The 18402-nt window shown below is 39.0% G+C and overlaps 2 protein-coding genes across 3 annotated transcripts in view; one reads left to right on the forward strand and one right to left on the reverse strand.

The window, feature by feature from the left end:
- The window catches only part of LOC115224234 (glutathione hydrolase 1 proenzyme-like), a 165201-nt gene extending 158159 nt beyond the window's left edge, over positions 1 to 7042 (reverse strand). Inside the window, exon 1 of one of the 2 annotated variants that reach the window (XM_036513452.1) lies at positions 6908 to 7042. In XM_036513452.1, coding sequence (XP_036369345.1) covers positions 6908 to 6913 — 6 coding nt within the window. In that variant the 5' untranslated portion in view covers positions 6914 to 7042. The remainder of the gene's footprint in view (positions 1 to 6907) is intronic. The other variant, XM_036513453.1, reaches the window with a different exon arrangement.
- Positions 7043 to 7104: 62 nt separating this feature from the next.
- LOC115224308 (isoleucine--tRNA ligase, mitochondrial) overlaps positions 7105 to 18402 on the forward strand; it is a 36824-nt gene continuing 25526 nt past the window's right edge. The window contains exons 1-7 of the mRNA XM_029795152.2: positions 7105 to 7379; positions 10759 to 10881; positions 12035 to 12194; positions 13364 to 13512; positions 14389 to 14438; positions 15989 to 16101; positions 17830 to 17926. Of these exons, the coding sequence (XP_029651012.1) occupies positions 7140 to 7379; positions 10759 to 10881; positions 12035 to 12194; positions 13364 to 13512; positions 14389 to 14438; positions 15989 to 16101; positions 17830 to 17926 (932 nt within the window). The 5' untranslated portion in view covers positions 7105 to 7139. The remainder of the gene's footprint in view (positions 7380 to 10758; positions 10882 to 12034; positions 12195 to 13363; positions 13513 to 14388; positions 14439 to 15988; positions 16102 to 17829; positions 17927 to 18402) is intronic.

Consider the following 18402-nt stretch of genomic DNA (forward strand, 5'->3'; position numbering starts at 1 on the left):
GAGTGACGAAATCTGTGATGAGCTTGAATGACAAAATCTGTAATGAGCCTGAATGACGAAATCTGTAATGAGCTCGAGTTACGAAATCTGTAATGAGCTCAAGTGACGAAATCTGTGATGAGCCTGAATGACGAAATCTGTGATGAGCTTGAGTGACGAAATCTGTGATGAGCCTGAATGACGAAATCTGTAATGAGCTCGAGTGACGAAAGCTGTGATGAGCCTGAATGACGAAATCTGTAATGAGCTCGAGTGACGAAATCTGTGATGAGCTTGAGTGACAAAATCTGTAATGAGCCTGAATGACGAAATCTGTAATGAGCTCGAGTTACGAAATCTGTAATGAGCCTGAATGACAAAATCTGTAATGAGCTCGAGTGACGAAATCTGTGATGAGCCTGAATGACGAAATCTGTGATGAGCTTGAGTGACGAAATCTGTAATGAGCTTGAATGACACTGATAACCCGGAGTTGCTTCTGAGTCTAAGAATCCTTTTATCATTTACTTGTCTCGGTCATTGGACTGCAGCTCTGCTGGGGAAACCATCCTGACGTGTTATGTATTTAGTTGAGAAAATCGAACCCAGTACCTATTTCTTTTAAGACTGGTGCTTCTTTAAGTTGTTAAGTTAGGGGACATAAACAAACCAACACCAGTTGTCAAGCAGTGGTGGAGAACAAATGCAAACACAAATGCACGCACACACATGTATATATTTATATATGTGTGTATGTGTGTGTATATGTCTATATATATATATCACGGGTTTCTTTCAGTTTCCATCAACTGAATCCACTCATAAAGCTTTGGTGGGTCTGCAGTGCTGTAACAGAAGACAGTTGTCCAAGGTGCCATGCAGTGGGACAGAACTTGGAACTATGTGGTCGGGAGGCAAGCTTCTCATCACACCAGCTACAATGGCCAGTAACTTTGCGTTTTTCGAAAACTCACATAAATTTCAAAAACCTCAATTCCCTAGAAACCAAACGTCCACTTTTCGGCGTTTTTAGCTAAGATCACATATTGTGAAAGTGGTTTGTGTATATTTTGTTGAATCACAATGAGTGTCTGTCTGTCTGTCTGTCTGTCTATCTCTATGTCTCTCTGTCTGTCTATCTGACTGCCTTCTATCTATCTATCTATCTATCTATCTATCTGTTTATATATCTATCTATCTATTTATCTATCAATCAATCAATCAATCTATCTATTTATCTATCAATCAATCAATCTATTTATCTATCAATCAATCAATCTATCTATCTATCTATCTATCTATCTATCTATCTATCTATCTATCAATCAGTCTATCTATAAATCTATCTATCTATCTGTCAGTCTACCTGCCTGCCTGTGTAACTCAACCTTCACTTTCACCAACACAATGACCATCACCACCAAACCAAAACAATCACCACCATTACCACCTCACCAGCTTCTTAATGACCACTACAACCACCACCAACAACAACAACAGTATTAACAAAATTAGCAGCTCAAAATGAAATAAGACAATGGCATGAGATAATATGGGGGTATCTGAGTGTATCTTAAAAGTTGAATGAAATGTTTTTGATCTCAGGTCAATGAGGATCGACATGAAGCTAATCAGCTACAACAATGCAATTAAGAAGAACAACATGACCACCACCACCAACAACAACAACAACAACAACAACAACATCTCCCACCATCACTAAAACACCCAACACTACCTCTACTACTACTATTATTATTATTCAGATCACTGCCTGGAATCGAACTTGGAATCTTGGGGTTAGTAGCCTGTGCTCTTAACTACTATGCCATATGCCCACCTCCAACAGGTGGTCATGGGAAAAGGAAAGTAGAGCATGCAGTTATTGTGAATCAGGTGAGAGATACAAGGGGCAAAGTACCCATGAACCTGGCAATATACTGTAATTCCTGTACAGTATATTACCAGGTAATCATACTCTAGTTTCTCACACACCCCCACAAACGCACACACATTGTTGTATTGACATACAACATCTGTAGCTACAGTCATTGTAGACACGCTGATACTGTTATTGTTATCTCCAGTTGGTCCTTCAAAAGTTGGTGGGTTAATAGTGGTGCTAGTGTTGATTGTACTGGTTTTGGTTATGCTGGTAGGTATTGTTGGTAGAGGTGGTAGTGGTGGTCATATTGTTCTTGTTAATTGTATTCCTGTTTCTATTTAGCCTCAAGTCAATCCTCAATGATCTGAGATCAGAAACATTTCATTTAACTTTTAAGATACACTTGGACACCCCTGTTTTCTCTCCTGATTGTCTTTTATTCAAGAAACCACATTTTTGCGATGAGAGCAAGATGGAATTGTTGCAAAAAACCCTTTTTCAGAAAGAAAGAAAAGAAAGAAAAGAAGCCAACTCTAAATAAATGAAAGTGAAAATGGAGATATAGAAAACCCATTATATCGAACTCCACTCCCACCTATTTCTTTACTACCCACAAGGGGCTAAACACTGAGGGGACAAACAAGGACAGACAAATGGATTAAGTCGATTACATCGGCCCCAGTGCGTAACTGGTACTTATTTAATCGACCCTGAAAGGATGAAAGGCAAAGTCGACCTCGGCGGAATTTGAACTCAGAACATAACGGCAGACGAAATACCTATTTCTTTATTACCCACAAGGGGCTAAACACTGAGGGGACAAACAAGGACAGACAAATGGATTAAGTCGATTACATCGACCCCAGTGCATAACTGGTACTTATTTAATCGACCCCGAAAGGATGAAAGGCAAAGTCGACCTCGGCGGAATTTGAACTCAGAACATAACGGCAGACGAAATACCACTGAGCATTTCGCCCGGCGTGCTAACATTTCCGCCAGCTCGCTGCCTTGACTCTGCTTCCACCACCACCACCACTGCCATACCAACATAACCAACACTCACATGTACGACTACAAAATAAAGCATTAAAGAAACTGCAGGAACAACAACAGAAACAAGTAAACAAGCTGAAAAACACATAAGCCCAACCCACCTCCATTACTGAATTCTGCACTCACCACCATCATAACAACAAAACCAAATACTCACATATATGACTACAACTACAGAAGAAAGCATTAAAAAAAAATTGCAGGAACAACAACAGAAACACTTAAACAAGCTGACAAACACACAGGTCCGATTCATTGCTATCAAGTTCACTGTTCATTGAAAGAGCAACAGCGATTTGAAGGAGGAAGTCATCAAAGATTAAATTTCTACAAAGAGACGTCTTTCACTGAACTGTAGTTAAAAACTCCTCGAGACATACTATGAATACAAATTCACACAAAATAATGCAAACATGGCCACTGACATTGGATCTTTTTCAAAAAGACCTAACAAAAACATTTCAGATCCTTTTGTGACTACCACTTCAACTAAAGAGAATCTTAGTTCACATGCACTTCTAGGGAACCTCTTTACTTGTTCTTTTCTGGTCATACAGTTGGTTGTATAAATGTATGTTGACAAAGATCGGCCTGGAAGCACTGTCATTTGCTCAGCAGCCTAATGTTATGAGATATAAATTCGGTAGCAATTAGCGAGATTAGACTTTCCAAAGCAAGCATGCATGTGCCCGACTTTATGATGACAATAAGGCTCGCTAATCTCACAGTCTGTCAGGATTGGGCAGAAATGGCAGTGTTTTGGAAATGTTTGGAACTCAAGGTACAGAAGATAAGTTGTTTGTGTTGAGTGCGAACAGCAGGGAAACTAATCTATTCTGATAAATGGCTATGTCACAACTGGAGCAGAATGACTGAGTTTCCTTAGGCTCTGGAAAGTTTGTTGAGTATGCCTGACTCTTTAATAGCATCTGCATTTTAAACAGAGTTGGTTAGTATATGGGAGAAGTGAGTGTAACAACCTAGCATTTCTGTCTGACTGGTAATGACTGGATTTTTTTTAATGTTCCACAAAGCAGCTACATAGGAGTGGCTGTGTGGTAAGTAAGACGTAGGAGTAGCTGTGTGGTAAGTAGCTAGCTTACGAACCACATGGTTCTGGGTTCATTCCCACTGCATGGCACTTTGGGCAAGTATCTTCTACTATAGCCTCGGGCCGACCAAAGCCTTGTGAGTGGATTTGGTAAACAGAAACTGAAAGAAACCTGTTGTATATATGTATATATATATATATATATATATATATATATATATGTATGTGTGTGTATATGTTTGTGTCTGTATTTGTCCCCCCAACATTGCTTGACAACTGATGCTGGTGTGTTTACATCCCCGTAAATTAGCAGTTTGGCAAAAGAGACTGACAGAATAAGTACTAGGCTTACAAAGAATAAGTCCTGGGGTCGATTTGCTTGACTAAAGGCCACAGTCAAATGACTGAAACAAGTAAAAGAGTAAAGCAGCTACGTACAAAGAATTTTCGTAAGATCATTGGATAGGTTTGGTGTAGTTGTCCACAATTTAAACTAGTCGGTTACGCATATCACAAATTTGTGATCTGCTAGTTTGACTTAGATAGATCTCAAAACATAGAACTGAGTATAGATCATTCTCAATGCATGTAGCCTGCAGACTCTGGATTAGTATTTAACTAAAACTTTTGATACAAGCAATCGTCAACAACTTGTGGTGGAGTGTTCTGAGGAAAACGATTAGAGGAGAATCTTTAAGCCTTAGTAGAAAAAAGTAATGGTAAAGAAAAATAGACTAGTGAGACAGTGAGTAGATTAAAAGAGGCAATTAGGAAAGGCATTGAGATTGATGTGCTAGTGGCAAGAATAGCTCTTGACTATGCCTTCAGTGCAAAACTCAAAGGTTATGTGGTTAGAGTTAAGGCACATGCACTAAAATATGAGAAAACGAAAATCACTTGATGGGTCTGGGTGGCAGAGTTGTGACACGAGAATTAAGTCACAATTTGGTGTTTGATAGACCTGTACAGGTGCTTGCGACTTGGTTTCAAATAGATGTATGTGACTAATACAGAAGTAAGGCCTGGGCTTCTATGAAAAACGAGGAACAATGACTGGCTACAACACAGAGGGCTGTAGAAAGATCCATGCTAGGATGGAGTCGTTGTGGGAGTCTGTTGGAGATGAGGAAGTTTGGGAATGGAATGGACTGAAGAACATGATCATGGAATAATGAAAGCACAAGTTCCACTGGGCAGGACATATCACAAGGTTTACTAACAACAGGTGGACCTGTATAGTTATCCAAGGGACTAGACAAAGCTACTTGGAAGATCCCCAAGACAATGAGATGACATTGCGTTACCTACCCACCCTGGCCCCAATGGGCTGAAATAGAAGAGAAGAGTGCAATCAAAGAGTGAATGATAATCTGGTCAATAGAGAGAGAGAGAGAGAGAGAAAGATCATTGGTTTTCTACTTTTATTAAAACTATCTGATTATTAGTTCTAATCAATTTTAAACACCATGCACACACACACATCATCATCATCATTGTTCGACCGTGGTCGAGACAATGGAATTTACCATGCTACGCCAGACTTCACGGTCCATCATGGCATTACAGAGGTCCTGTTGCTGGATGCCTGTATCCCTGGAGATTACATCAGGGTAGGAGAGTGTGCGCCCTCTGGTATTGCGAGTAGATGGCTTCCAGAGGAGAAGAGTAGAAATTAACTCTTTTTCAGCTCTACAACAATGTCCAGCAAACTGGACTCTCCTACCTTTCACAAGAGATGACACAGGTGGTAGTTTCCCATATATTTGCATTTATTTTATTTTAATTTTTTTCACACACACACACACATATATACATATATATACACACATATAGATATGTTATAACTCGACATAAAAGAAACGTTCGTTTTTGTGTGTTTTTTTTTGTCATTATGTTGAGTTATAATAAAAACAATTTTATGTTAATCTGAAGGATTACTCAATACTTTTTGTAGAATACAAATTTACTATTCTTTAACAAGAATGTTGTTGACAGTGACTTCGAAGTTTTGGTCAGCTAGCTTTTGTTGGACTACATACATGCATGCATGCATACATACACACACACACACACACACATACATACATACATACATAATGATAGTAACATTGATCGTGAAAGTAGTCTATCATGGACCAGTAGCCAGATTACTACCTCCTGCTTTGAAGGCTATGTGTTTGCGATCCAGGAACAGGAAATATCAACCAAATACCTGATGCATAAAAGGGAGAGAGGTGCAGGAAAAGCAGTAAAATGACTGCAGTCCAATGATCGAAACAAGCAAAGGCTAAAAGACAAAGTTGGTTTTCAATATAGGCAAAAGACCATAATGTTTGTGGCGAGGGAACAGGCACTGTCATCGTGTCTCGAAGATGAGATAAAAATTAAAGAAGATAGTTCGATTGAGCAAATAGAAAAATTATCAGTGCTACTGAGAGTTATCTCCCCTATCTTGTAAATTAGTTTCCGACAAGAAAGCAATAATTTAGTTATCGGAGTCGATTTAAAAGCTGACTGTAAGAGTATGTGTGAAATAACTTTTCGAGTTTTTACTTTCTCAGGTCCACTGTCTCACTGGAGTAGAGTTTTGCCCCTCACTCCTCATTTTGTCGATAAAACATGGAAATTAACGTTGACGATTGGCGTTAATTGTACCAATGTGTTGTTAAATACTGTCGCATCAACGAAGACTGGTTTTCGTTGTATTCATGAATACAGAAGTAAAATACGAAAGAAAAAAACAAACCAATTTACATTAGGAAGTTATTTAATTGTAATTAAGAACCCTGGAATAAAAACCGGTTAATTTTTGTATTCATTTGGCTGACGAAATCGAAAGAATTTTCTGGTAGCGATGAAGACTGAACGAAAACATGTCGAGAAATACAATTACACTCATAAAATAAATACATTACGGTAGTTAGTTAGGTACTTACTTTCATCTTTCCAGTTCAAATGCGGCCGCGCTCAGCATCACCTTTCATCTCTCAACGAAATAAAGACTAGTTCAAATATGGGGGAGTTAATTTAATCAGCTGTACCTCGCATCTCCAGCGAAAATAAAAGGGGCTCCTCTGATCAATATAGAAATACGAAACTAGAATACCGTGTGTTGTGTGTATAAAAACTGCTAGCTCCGTTTGAAGATTGGTTGTCTGGCATGAAAACATGTTGGTTACGATCTCTCGCACGCGGCTCCTGTGTTTTGCCGAGTCGCTGCACTTGCGTTGCACCCCCAGCTTGCACTCTTCACGGGGGTACAGCAAAAAGGGACAGGACAGCAATGAGATCAACAATGAGGGTAGTGAGAAAAAGAGAAAGGATTTATTACTCAGCCTTCCCAAAACCAAACTGACCTTAACGCTTCGCGACGGAGCCGCTGCTAAGAGAGAAAAGGTTATTCAAGAAGTAAGGACCACATATCACTTACGTTCGTTGTAATAATGTTGATGATTTCAGACTTAGGTACAAAGGCCAAGAATATGGTAATGGTGATTTTCCCGTCCCCCCCTCCCCTATAGCGACCTTATTATTTGACTAAATACTTTATTTTATCGACCTTAGAAGGATGAAATCATAATCGACATCGGCAGGATTTGAACTCTGAACATAAAAGAACGTAGTATAATAACTTTACGTGAAAGGACGTATCATTCTTCGGTTGTTTTCAGCAACCAATTTTCTTCGATCTTTATGATGATGACAATAATAATAATAATAATCCTTTCTACTGTAGGTACAAGGACTGAAATTTTAGTGGGAGGAGGGTTTGTTAATTAAATTGATTAGTTTCTTTTTTACTAGTATTTTATTTTATCGACCCCAGAAGGCGTATTTGAACTCAGAACGTATTTTGTCTAATAATTGTGATTTCTAAAATGCCTGGAATGATGAAAGGCAGCGTTGACCTCGGTAGGAATTGAACTCAAAACGTAATGGGTCGCAACCGAATATTGCTTAATTAAAGCTTACCGTCCATTAATTCAACCCTAGCTTATTGCTGTTGTTTTGTTTAGCATCAGGTGAACTCCGATTCAGAATCCCTATGATCACAGACCTTCCACCCGCGACCTTCCCATTGAAGCTCCTTCATTAGTTTGTGTCTGTTGGAGTTGTTTACCTCCCAGGCCAGTTCTGATTGAGCAGAATTATAATCAAAGACGTTTTTTGGTGTAAAAGGTTCCTGATTAAGCAGAATCATAGTCAAAGACGTTTTTTGGCGATCTTTCGGTACAAGTACCATAACTGTCAATTATAAACTTACGTGGGTTTATATACATTTCTGAAGAAAAAAGAAACCCTAACCCCACATATATATTTAAAAAAAACTTTACGGAAAGTGACAGACTTGGCAATTATGATACTTGTACCAAAAGATCGCCCGTTTTTTTTTTTGGTGTAAAAGGTTCATGTTTTCATTTTGGTTCATCGTCATCATCATCATTTAATGTCCGTTTTCCATGCTGGCATGAGTTGGTTGGTTTGACAGGAGCTGGCAAGCTGGAGAGTTGCTCAGGCTCGAATTGTCTGTTTAGTTGTGACATCATTAGTGTTATTGGGATGAAAAGAACTGTTGATTTTCTGTGGCTTGAATTCGGCAGCCCTAAGCACTGCCAGGCATTTCTGTTCTCTTTGCTTCACTGTTTCTGTCAAGCTGCTGCCCTCATGTTAGCACAAGATCTCTGAAATTAGTAAAAAGTGGGTTACAATAACAATAATCACAATGACACCACCACTCTAACAACCTGGTCTCTATCTGTGGCTTTTCTTTTTCCTTTATACTTTTTGAGTCTGGAAGAAGAGTCACTCTCATAGCAATCACCGGCCCTCTCAGACTGGTGAGATTAATGCCTTGTCCCTTTTGAAGCTTGTAATTCAACTCAACTCATCTCAATAGTATTGCGCAAGTAATAGTTAAAAACTATTTTATTGAATAAAAAAAACAGTGAATTAATGATAGCGACCTTACTGGACATGAGAATGGACACCTCGACACAATGGACAAGACCAAGAGACCAACCAAAGACAAAGATAGCAAGATGACCTCACCCACTATCTGAGTCCTATACGGCCACAGCCACTCTAACAACTTGGTCTCTATCTGTGTCTTTTCTTTTTCCTTTGTACTTTTTGAGTCTGGAGGAAGAGTCACTCTCATGGCAATCACGGGCCCTCCCAGACTGGTGAGATTAATGCCTTGTCCCTTTTGAAGCCTTCTAATTCAACTCAACTCATCTCATCTCAATAAGGGCTTCATTAATCCTGAAGGAGGAACCCTTCCCTGGACTCCTTTCACTGCTGTTTGTTTCTGCCCAGCCTTAGCCATGTAGGCCCCAGATAATGGGTGAGGTCATCTTGCCATCTCTGTCTTTGGCTGGTCTCTTGGTCTTGTCCATTCTCATGTCCAGTAAGTTCACTGTTTTTTATTCAATAAAATAGTTTTTAACTATTGCTAGTGAGATACTATGGATATATTTTCTTGGTAAACTTTTCTTTCGGTGAACTTTTCTCATGGTGAATTGATGGCAGTGAACTTACCTGTAATTGTCGATTCTGTCACCCTGATTGTCCATCTGTTGTCCTTCAGTTGCACAATGTGGCCAGCCCATCCGTATTTGCTCTCCTTGATGGTTCTTATGTCATTGTAATTCAACATCTACAGAAAAGACACAAGCAGGCTAAGTGTTTCAGAGGGTCAACAATCTGGAGAGTAAGGACCGGGCTTAGTGGGTTGTTAGTGTGGTGCTTAGGGAGATGGAGATACAACACAGGTGATGAGAGGAGAATGGAGAAGAGAAATACCTGAGTGGAGGAGGTCTGAACCCAGCTAGCTCTAAAGTGCAGAAGCCATTATAGTACCAGTAGAAAAGGCAGCAAGAGGAGACAGTGTGTTTCCTGTGGGCCAGAGAATGGAGTCTCTCTGAATGACTTAGTGCTAGTCTGCTGGAGGACAAACACTCATTCATATATATATATATATATATATATATATTCAAAATGTATATATATACATTCAAAATGTGACCGTGTGTGTACCATTGGCGATTTTTTCCCTCTGTCTTCCCTTCTCTGGATCTTTCCTTCTCCTATGTTTCTGACGAAGAGCTCTGCTCAAAACGTTAAACCTTCCTTCTTTCCTGAGCGTCCAATAATACTATATTTGTTCCACGTCCTCGTGTTGTGTTTTTTTTTGTGCTTTCATGTTTGGATTAACTTTATATATATATATATATACTAGCAGTATCGCCCGGCGTTGCTCGGGTTTGTAAGGGAAATAACTATATAAGCATTTTTAGTGAGTTATAGCAAAAAAATGCATTAAAAATGGAATAAAAAATGATGGTAATTTTGGTGTCTTCAAGCCATGAAGTCGTTGTTCTAAAAGAACGCTGGTCTCCTTGACAACGCTTTACAACGTTGATTTCCTTACACTCCCTTCCCCACAGCTTCACGAGGGAGGGAAGAAGGGGGAGAAGCAAACAGGTGCAAGTGTGACCATGGACACCAACTCCGCCGCCATCGACACACGAAAAAATATGCATTAAAATGGAATAAAAAATTATGTTAAATTATTTTTAAAATCGTAGACTCATCATAGACGCGCGCTAATACCCAGACGAGCTCGATATGAATCACGACTATAAGATACCCGAATTTGGTTAAATTGCACCGCAAAATGAGGGAGGAGTTAGGAATCTAAATTGAAGGGGACAGACACTCACACAACTACAGTTTTATATATATATATATATATATACAACATTACTTTCTTCCTTATTTTTGCTAGAAAACTGGTTTTTCAAAACTTTATGAATGGCAAAGAAACCAGAAACAACGACCAGAGTTTGTTTTACATGATGGACCTCCATATGCCAATGGGTTACTGCATGTTGGTCATGCTGTCAATAAGGTAAGTAAATCAGTAGCTATTCTTTCTCTTTCACATCTATCTATCTATCTATCTATCTATCTATCTATCTATCTATCTATCTATCTATCTATCTATCTATCTATCTATGTCTGTCTGTCTATGTCTGCCTATCTATATCAGTGTAGGCACATGTGTGGTTGACTGTGGTTAAGAAACTTGCTTCCTAACCATGTAGTCTTGGGTTCTGTTCCACTGTGTGGTACCATGAACAAGTGTCCTCTGCTATAGTCTTGAGCCAACCAAAGCCTTTATAGGCAGACTTGGAAACTGAAAGAAGCTCATCATACATATGTAATGTAAATGTATGTGAGTGCGTGTGCATGTATGTATATATCTTTGTCTTGACATCATTTGATGGTTTTTAGTGAGTCTCACTATCATTCAGGTGGTGTTGTGTGTTTTCAGTCTTCCATGAAAAACATGTCTAGTCATGCAGAAATATTACCTTGCTTGGAAGCAGGTGATGGTTGGTGACAAGAAGGACATCTGACTGGAAAAAATCTACCTCCACAAATTCTATCTGACTCATGCAAGCATGTATGCATATGTATATGTTTGTGTGTGTGTGTGTGAGAGAGGGTATCTCTGCCTTGGCATCACATGGTAGTTGTAAACAAGTCTCACTGTCATCCAAGCGGTGTCATTTGTTTCCAATCTTATGTGGAAACATGTCTGATCTCTTTGCCTTGACATCACATGGTAGTTGTAAACAAGTCTCACTGTCATCCAAGCGGTGTCATTTGTTTCCAATCTTATGTGGAAACATGTCTGATCTCTTTGCCTTGACATCATATGGTAGTTGTAAACAAGTCTCACTGTCATCCAAGTGGTGTCATTTGTTTCCAATCTTATGTGGAAACATGTCTGATCTCTTTGCCTTGACATCATATGGTAGTTGTAAACAAGTCTCACTGTCATCCAAGTGGTGTCATTTGTTTCCAGTCTTGTGTGGAAAGATGTCTGGTCATGGAGAAATATTACCTGAGTCGGAAACGAGTGAGGGTTGGTGACAGGAAGGGCATCCAGCTGTAGGAAATTTGCCTCAACAAATTCTGTCCAACCCATTGCAGAATGGAAAAGTGAATGTTAAAAATGATGTTGGTTTTGCCTGTGGTTTTTATTTATTGAACAGATTTTAAAAGATATTGTGAACCGCCACAAACTGCTAGAAGGGTACAGAATTGGATATTGCCCAGGTTGGGACTGCCATGGATTGCCCATTGAACTGAAGGCCATCAAACAGAAAGACAATGCAGTGAATGATCTTCGTCCATTGACCATTAGAAATCGAGGTACGGTCTTTTGGGTTTTTTTTTCTGTAGAGTGTGTTGTCGTTGTTGTGTAACTTGCAATCAACAGGTAAACATTCACTCAATCCACACACTCATATGGCAGTGCTCCAGCATGGCCACAGCTCGTGAGCTAAAACTAGATAAAATAAAATAAAAAAATATGCACCTGCATAGTCATTTGTGTGCACATTCACATACACATATACATGCCCACTCACTTTCACACACACACACACACTCACATTCACTTATATACACATATAGATGCATGTAGTCATGTAGTCATTCACACACACACACATTGTTGTATTTAGTCATTCACACAAACATACATACACACATTTGCACACATACACATAACTGTGTGTTATGCACAATCACACCACAGAACTCACACACACTTAAACTCAAAGGCATTCTAGCCAGGCCCATCCTGCCATTTAATGCATATCTAGGACTACTTTATCCAACAAAGCACAACAGCATATTTTGAGTGGGGGATTGCTATTTCTTATTTCTTTTCTGCCCACAAGGGGCTACACACAGAGGGTACAAACAAGGAGAGACAAAAGGATTAAGTTGATTATTTTGACCCCAGTGCGTAACTGGTACTTAATTTATTAACCCCGAAAGGATAAAAGGCAAAGTTGACCTCGGTGGAATTTGAACTCAGAACGTAGCGGCAGACGAAATACCGCTAAGCATTTCGCCCGGCATGCTAATGTTTCTGCCAGCTCGCCACCTATGCTATTTCTAACAAATTAAGCAACCATATAAAATCTCCCATGTTGTTTCATCACCATTTAATGTCTGTTTTCCATGCTGGAATGGGTTGGGCAGTTTGGCAGGGTCCACCAAGTCAGAAGACTGCTCCAAATTCTAACGTCTGTTTTGGCATGGTTTCTACTACTGGATGCCCTTCATAATGTCAGTCACTTTACAGAGGGTACTGGGTGCTTTTTTTAATGTGGCACCAGTAGCAGTGGTGTCTCCAAGTAATTTGCATGACAAGACAAGACCCTCCTTTACTGAGTGGGGAGTAGTATTGGGGACAGTAGGAGAGAAACATGACCACCTCAGGGAGAGAAAGAGAGAGAGAGAGAGAGAGGGGTGAAGATACGAGTGAAGTTGTCTCAAGATGTATTATATTTCCTGGTGTGTTCTTGCAGCTCGAAACTTTGCAAAAGGAGCCATCAAGCAACAGAAGGCCACATTCAAAAGGTGGGGTATTTTAGGGGACTGGAACACACCTTATTTGACCATGGACCCAAAATATTCCAGCTGTCAGCTCAATGTTTTCTACAGTCTCTATAAGAAGGTAAGTGATCAATGATCATCGTATCATTTATCTTTTCCTTTTTTATTCATTTGTTGGGTAACGGCCATGCTGGGGCACTACCTTGAAGGGTTTGATTGAACAAATCGACCCCGGTACTTGTTTATTTATATTTTAAAATTCAAGTGCTTATTATTTTGGTCTCTTTTGCAAAACTGCTAAGTTATGGGGGCACAAAAAAACCAACACTGGTTGACAGGCAGTGGGGGAGATGGACAGACACAAATGGACACACACACACACACACACACATGCTGAAAGGATCTTAGCTTATTGTGTGTGTATGTGTGTTTGTCCCCTTATCACTTGACAACTGGTGTTTGTTTGTTTACATCCCTGTAACATAGCTGTTTGCCAAAGAGATCAACGGAATGAGTACTAGGCTTAAAAATAAGTCCTGAGGTTGAATTGTTTGATGGCTGCAGTCAAATGATTAAAACAAGTAAAAGAATAAAGAATATATATAAATTATATATATATATATATATATATGTATATATATATATATATATATATATTATATATATATATATATATATATATATATATATATTTGTTTTTAGAATGGCATTGTAGGGTAGGTTCAAGAGGATGAATCTGGCCAGTTTGATCAAAATTAGGTAGAATATACCAGTGCTGAATATGGCAGATTAAAATTCTAAGGGGCTTAAGAAATGTCCAATCACAAAGAAAAATTTCAAGATGTCAACTACTTTAATTTTATTCATTTCATTTTTAAATTCTTTGCTTATTTTTTTCACCTCTGACTTTGTGAAAAAAAAAAATAATAATAAAAAAACCGAAGAAAAATAAAAACTATTTCTTTTTTTTCCTTTTTAATCCTAATTTTACTTGCAGGGTTTAATTTACCAAGATTTTATGCCAGTATACTGGTCTCCATCATCAAGGTAATCATATTTTTTATTAACTATATTTCATTTTCTTTTACTGGTTCCAGCAGTGGCCATGCTAGAGCACCCTAAGTACCACCACCACCACCCATCGCCCAGCTTTCAATGTTTCTTCACTGTCAAAGCTATGTACAGACCAATGCTTTGCCATGTGTGTGTAGCAAGAATATATTTCTCTGATTCTTTTTTGTTTGTATTATTTGTAGATTAAAGTTAAACATTGGTCTTTTATATCAGTGGTTTTCGTTCTTTTACCTGTGGACCCTTTTGGTCCCTCTTTTACTCAGGTGGATCCCCTAGGCATTTGATGTTTAAAAAATCATATTGAATTTTTTAATTAAACATGCAAAGTGGCTGAGTTCTTTTCGAGTGTTGGGCCTCATGGAGGCAATGGCCAAGACCTTTGGCATTATGTCATGCTTGAAAAGAAGAACTGTCAAGCCGAGCAAAATCACAGTCTTGGCAGATACCGGTGTTGAGCAATTGGCACCTATGGTGATGGCACATAAACACACTCAGGTGTCATGCAAATGGCACCTGTGCCGGTGGCATGTATAAACACCCATTACACACTTGGAGTGGTTAGCGTTAGGAAGGGCATCCAGCCATAGAAAACTATGCCAAATCGGACTGGAGTCTGGTGCAGCCTTCCAGTGTGCCAGCCCAGTCAAACCATCCAACCCATGCCAGTCTGGACAACACGCTAAATGATGATGACAATGATAATGGTAATTAGGAATTGTATTAAAAAATTGTTAACATAGTTTGTGTAATGTACAAATATAATCAATTTATTGCACATAAATTTTAACAACGAAACCTTATATGGAACCCCAAGGGGGTCACATGGACCCCTGGTTGAGAACCACTGGTTCATATTGATTACACAGGCTGACCCTCAGATCATTTGCTCTGGGCTGGAGCCATTCTACTTAACCTTACCTTGTCAATTTGTGTGTTGTTACGGAGTTAACTCGAAAAGTAATGAAGCCCAACATGAGGTCTTTTATTTCCCTAAGTGACGTAACAGGTAACCTATGGTTTAATAATGTTGATCAGCAAACAACAGTGATCACTGAGAACAGTCTATTATTTTGAAGCTTCAATACAGTCATTGAACAGTGCTACAAGGTGGCATTTAAGAAAACATTGGGATCTGGAGTTCAAGTCTGACTTATCCATCTCCCTTTAAATTGTAGATCACATGCCAAACGGCAATTTTCTTTTTCTTAAGAAATAATGTGAATTTAGTGCTGGTTTCTTGTAAAAATGCAACTGCCTTCATCTCGTCGCTAATCACATTGTAAAAATCTTTACCAACATCTTATGAGTTTTTAGAAATTGAAAAGCAACTTAAAGTAATCTCCCTTGTAGATCACATGCCAAAGCAGCACCCACAAATGCACACACATACGCATATAAATACATACCCGCCCATCCACACACACACACAGATAAATAAATGCATACATACACACAAGCACAGAAACAAATGAGCCAAATCGTTTGATCGCTGGAATCTCTTATCTTTCTGTTTCACTTCCCAGGACAGCACTTGCTGAGTCTGAGCTTATTTATAACGCCAAACATGTCAGCCAGTCACTGTGGCTGACATTTGATGCTCGAACGATTCCAGAGAGTTTAGTACAACTGAGTGAAGGTATGGAATTTCATTAATGTCGTCTTCATCTTGTTGTTGTTGTTCTTCTTCATCTTCTACTTCTTGTTGCCATTGCTTCCACTAAAAATGTTGTCTACTTTGAAATTAGATTTTGATATTATATTATACATACATACATATATATATGTGTGTATATGTTTACATGTGTATGTGTGTATATATATATATATATATATACACACACACACGTGGAGGCGCATGGCTTAGTGGTTAGGGTATCAGCATCATGATCGTAAGATTGTGGTTTTGATTCCTGGACCGGGCGACGCGTTGTGTTCTTGAGCAAAACACTTCATTTCACGTTGCTCCAGTCCACTCAGCTGGCAAAAATGAGTAACGTTGCGATGGACTGGAATCCCGTCAAGCTGGAGAACACATACGCCATTGAAACTGGGAAACCGGGCCCATGAGCCTGGCCAGGCTTCAAAAGGGTTCATTTATTTATTTTATAAATATGTATATATATATATACTTAAATATAAGAGAGTTACCGCTAAGTGGTTAACTCTAGTGCTAAAAATAGCTCCTTTTTCTGGTATAGCCACCAAAGTTGTTTCCACCAAGAAATAACATTTATGAATTTATATATATATATATATATATATATAGATAGATAGATAGATAGATAGATATAGATAGATAGATATATCTATATGTAATCATCATCATCATCGTATAATGTCCTCCTTCCCTGACTGTCATCCTTTTCGGGGTCGATAAAATATGTGCCACTCAAACACTGAGGTCAGTGTAATCGACTAGCCTCCTCCCTGCAAATTTCAGACCTTGTGTCTGTAGAAGAGAGAAAAACTATTATTATTTTTATTGTTATTGAGTGAGAGAACAACGCATGCCATCAAAGTGACACGGGGGTAAAATATACAAAGCCCAATATACCCATCATGACTACCAGTCTGATAAGGGTACACCTGGCATATACATCAAAACTATATGTGTGTGACATGGTGATTTCATATCAAGATAAACAGTGCATGACCTTGCAGGTGGGGCCCAGTTAGAGCTTTCATCAGGTTGAGTAACTCATCCCATTCAAACGATCCCTGAATAAAGTTTGTTTAAGGATGTTGAACAAAACATCCATATTTCCAGAGGTGAATTATTCAAACCTCAATTCCTCTCAATACATGGCTATAATGCTCCTCCGCTACTTCTGCTCGTGATCAGAGATGCACATATCGTCAGTCACCAAGGGACATGCTCAACTGGTTATGGTCAAACAACTGACAAGCAAATCTGTGGTATTGAGCAGAATATTTGCTGTAGCCCATCTTTTATACGAAGACAAAACAATGTACATGATAACACTTCCAACCAGTTAAGATCAGAAGCCATGAGAGCCTCTGCCTGGCACTGCACTAAAGCATTTTATTATTATTATAAATTGTTCATAAATATACATATCATTATTAAAGAGGTTCAATTAGGGTGGTAAGCTGTCAGAATTGTTAGCACACCAGGCAAAATGCTTAGTGGTATTTCATCCCTCTTTACATTCTGAGTTCAAATTCTGCTGAGGTCACCTTTGATTTTCATCCTTTCAGGGTCGATTGAATCAGTACCAGTTACACACTGGGGTCAATGTAATCGACTTAATCCCTTCCCATAAATTTGAGGCCTTGTGCTTTCAGTATAAAGGATTATTAAACAGGTGATAGCTTTTCATGTTTATATATTTCTGTTTTTAAGGCAAAATACTGAAAAAACCTGTTAAATTACTTGTTTGGACCACCACACCATGGACGATTCCAGCCAACCAAGCTATTTGTTTTGGCGCTGACATTAAGTAAGTTATCACCAGAGTTTTTATCACATCGTCAACTGCAGTTCAAACTGGAATTTTAGTCACATACCAATTTGAGCACTCAGAGCACATGTCTATTAGTTTGAGTCACCCTGTCGAAAAAAAACTCCTTGTATCTTATATATATATCATCATCATCATCATCATCGTTGTTTAGCATCTGCTTTCCATGCTGGGATGGGTTGGACGGTTTAACTGAGGACTGGTGAGCCAGATGGCTCCAATCTGATCTGGCAAAGTTTCTACAGCTGGATGCCCTTCCTGATGCCAACCACTCTGAGAGTGTAGTGGGTGCTTTTATGTGCCACCGGCATGAGGGCCAGTCAGGCGGTACTGGCAACGAACACACTCGAATGGTGTTTTTTACATGCTACCTGCACAGCTGCCAGTAAGGTGACGCTGGCAATGATCACGCTCAAATGGTGCTTTTTGCGTGCCACCAGCATGGGAGCCAGTCA

The sequence above is a fragment of the Octopus sinensis genome, linkage group LG25 (assembly GCF_006345805.1).
Source record: "Octopus sinensis linkage group LG25, ASM634580v1, whole genome shotgun sequence".
Lineage (NCBI taxonomy): Eukaryota > Metazoa > Mollusca > Cephalopoda > Octopoda > Octopodidae > Octopus > Octopus sinensis.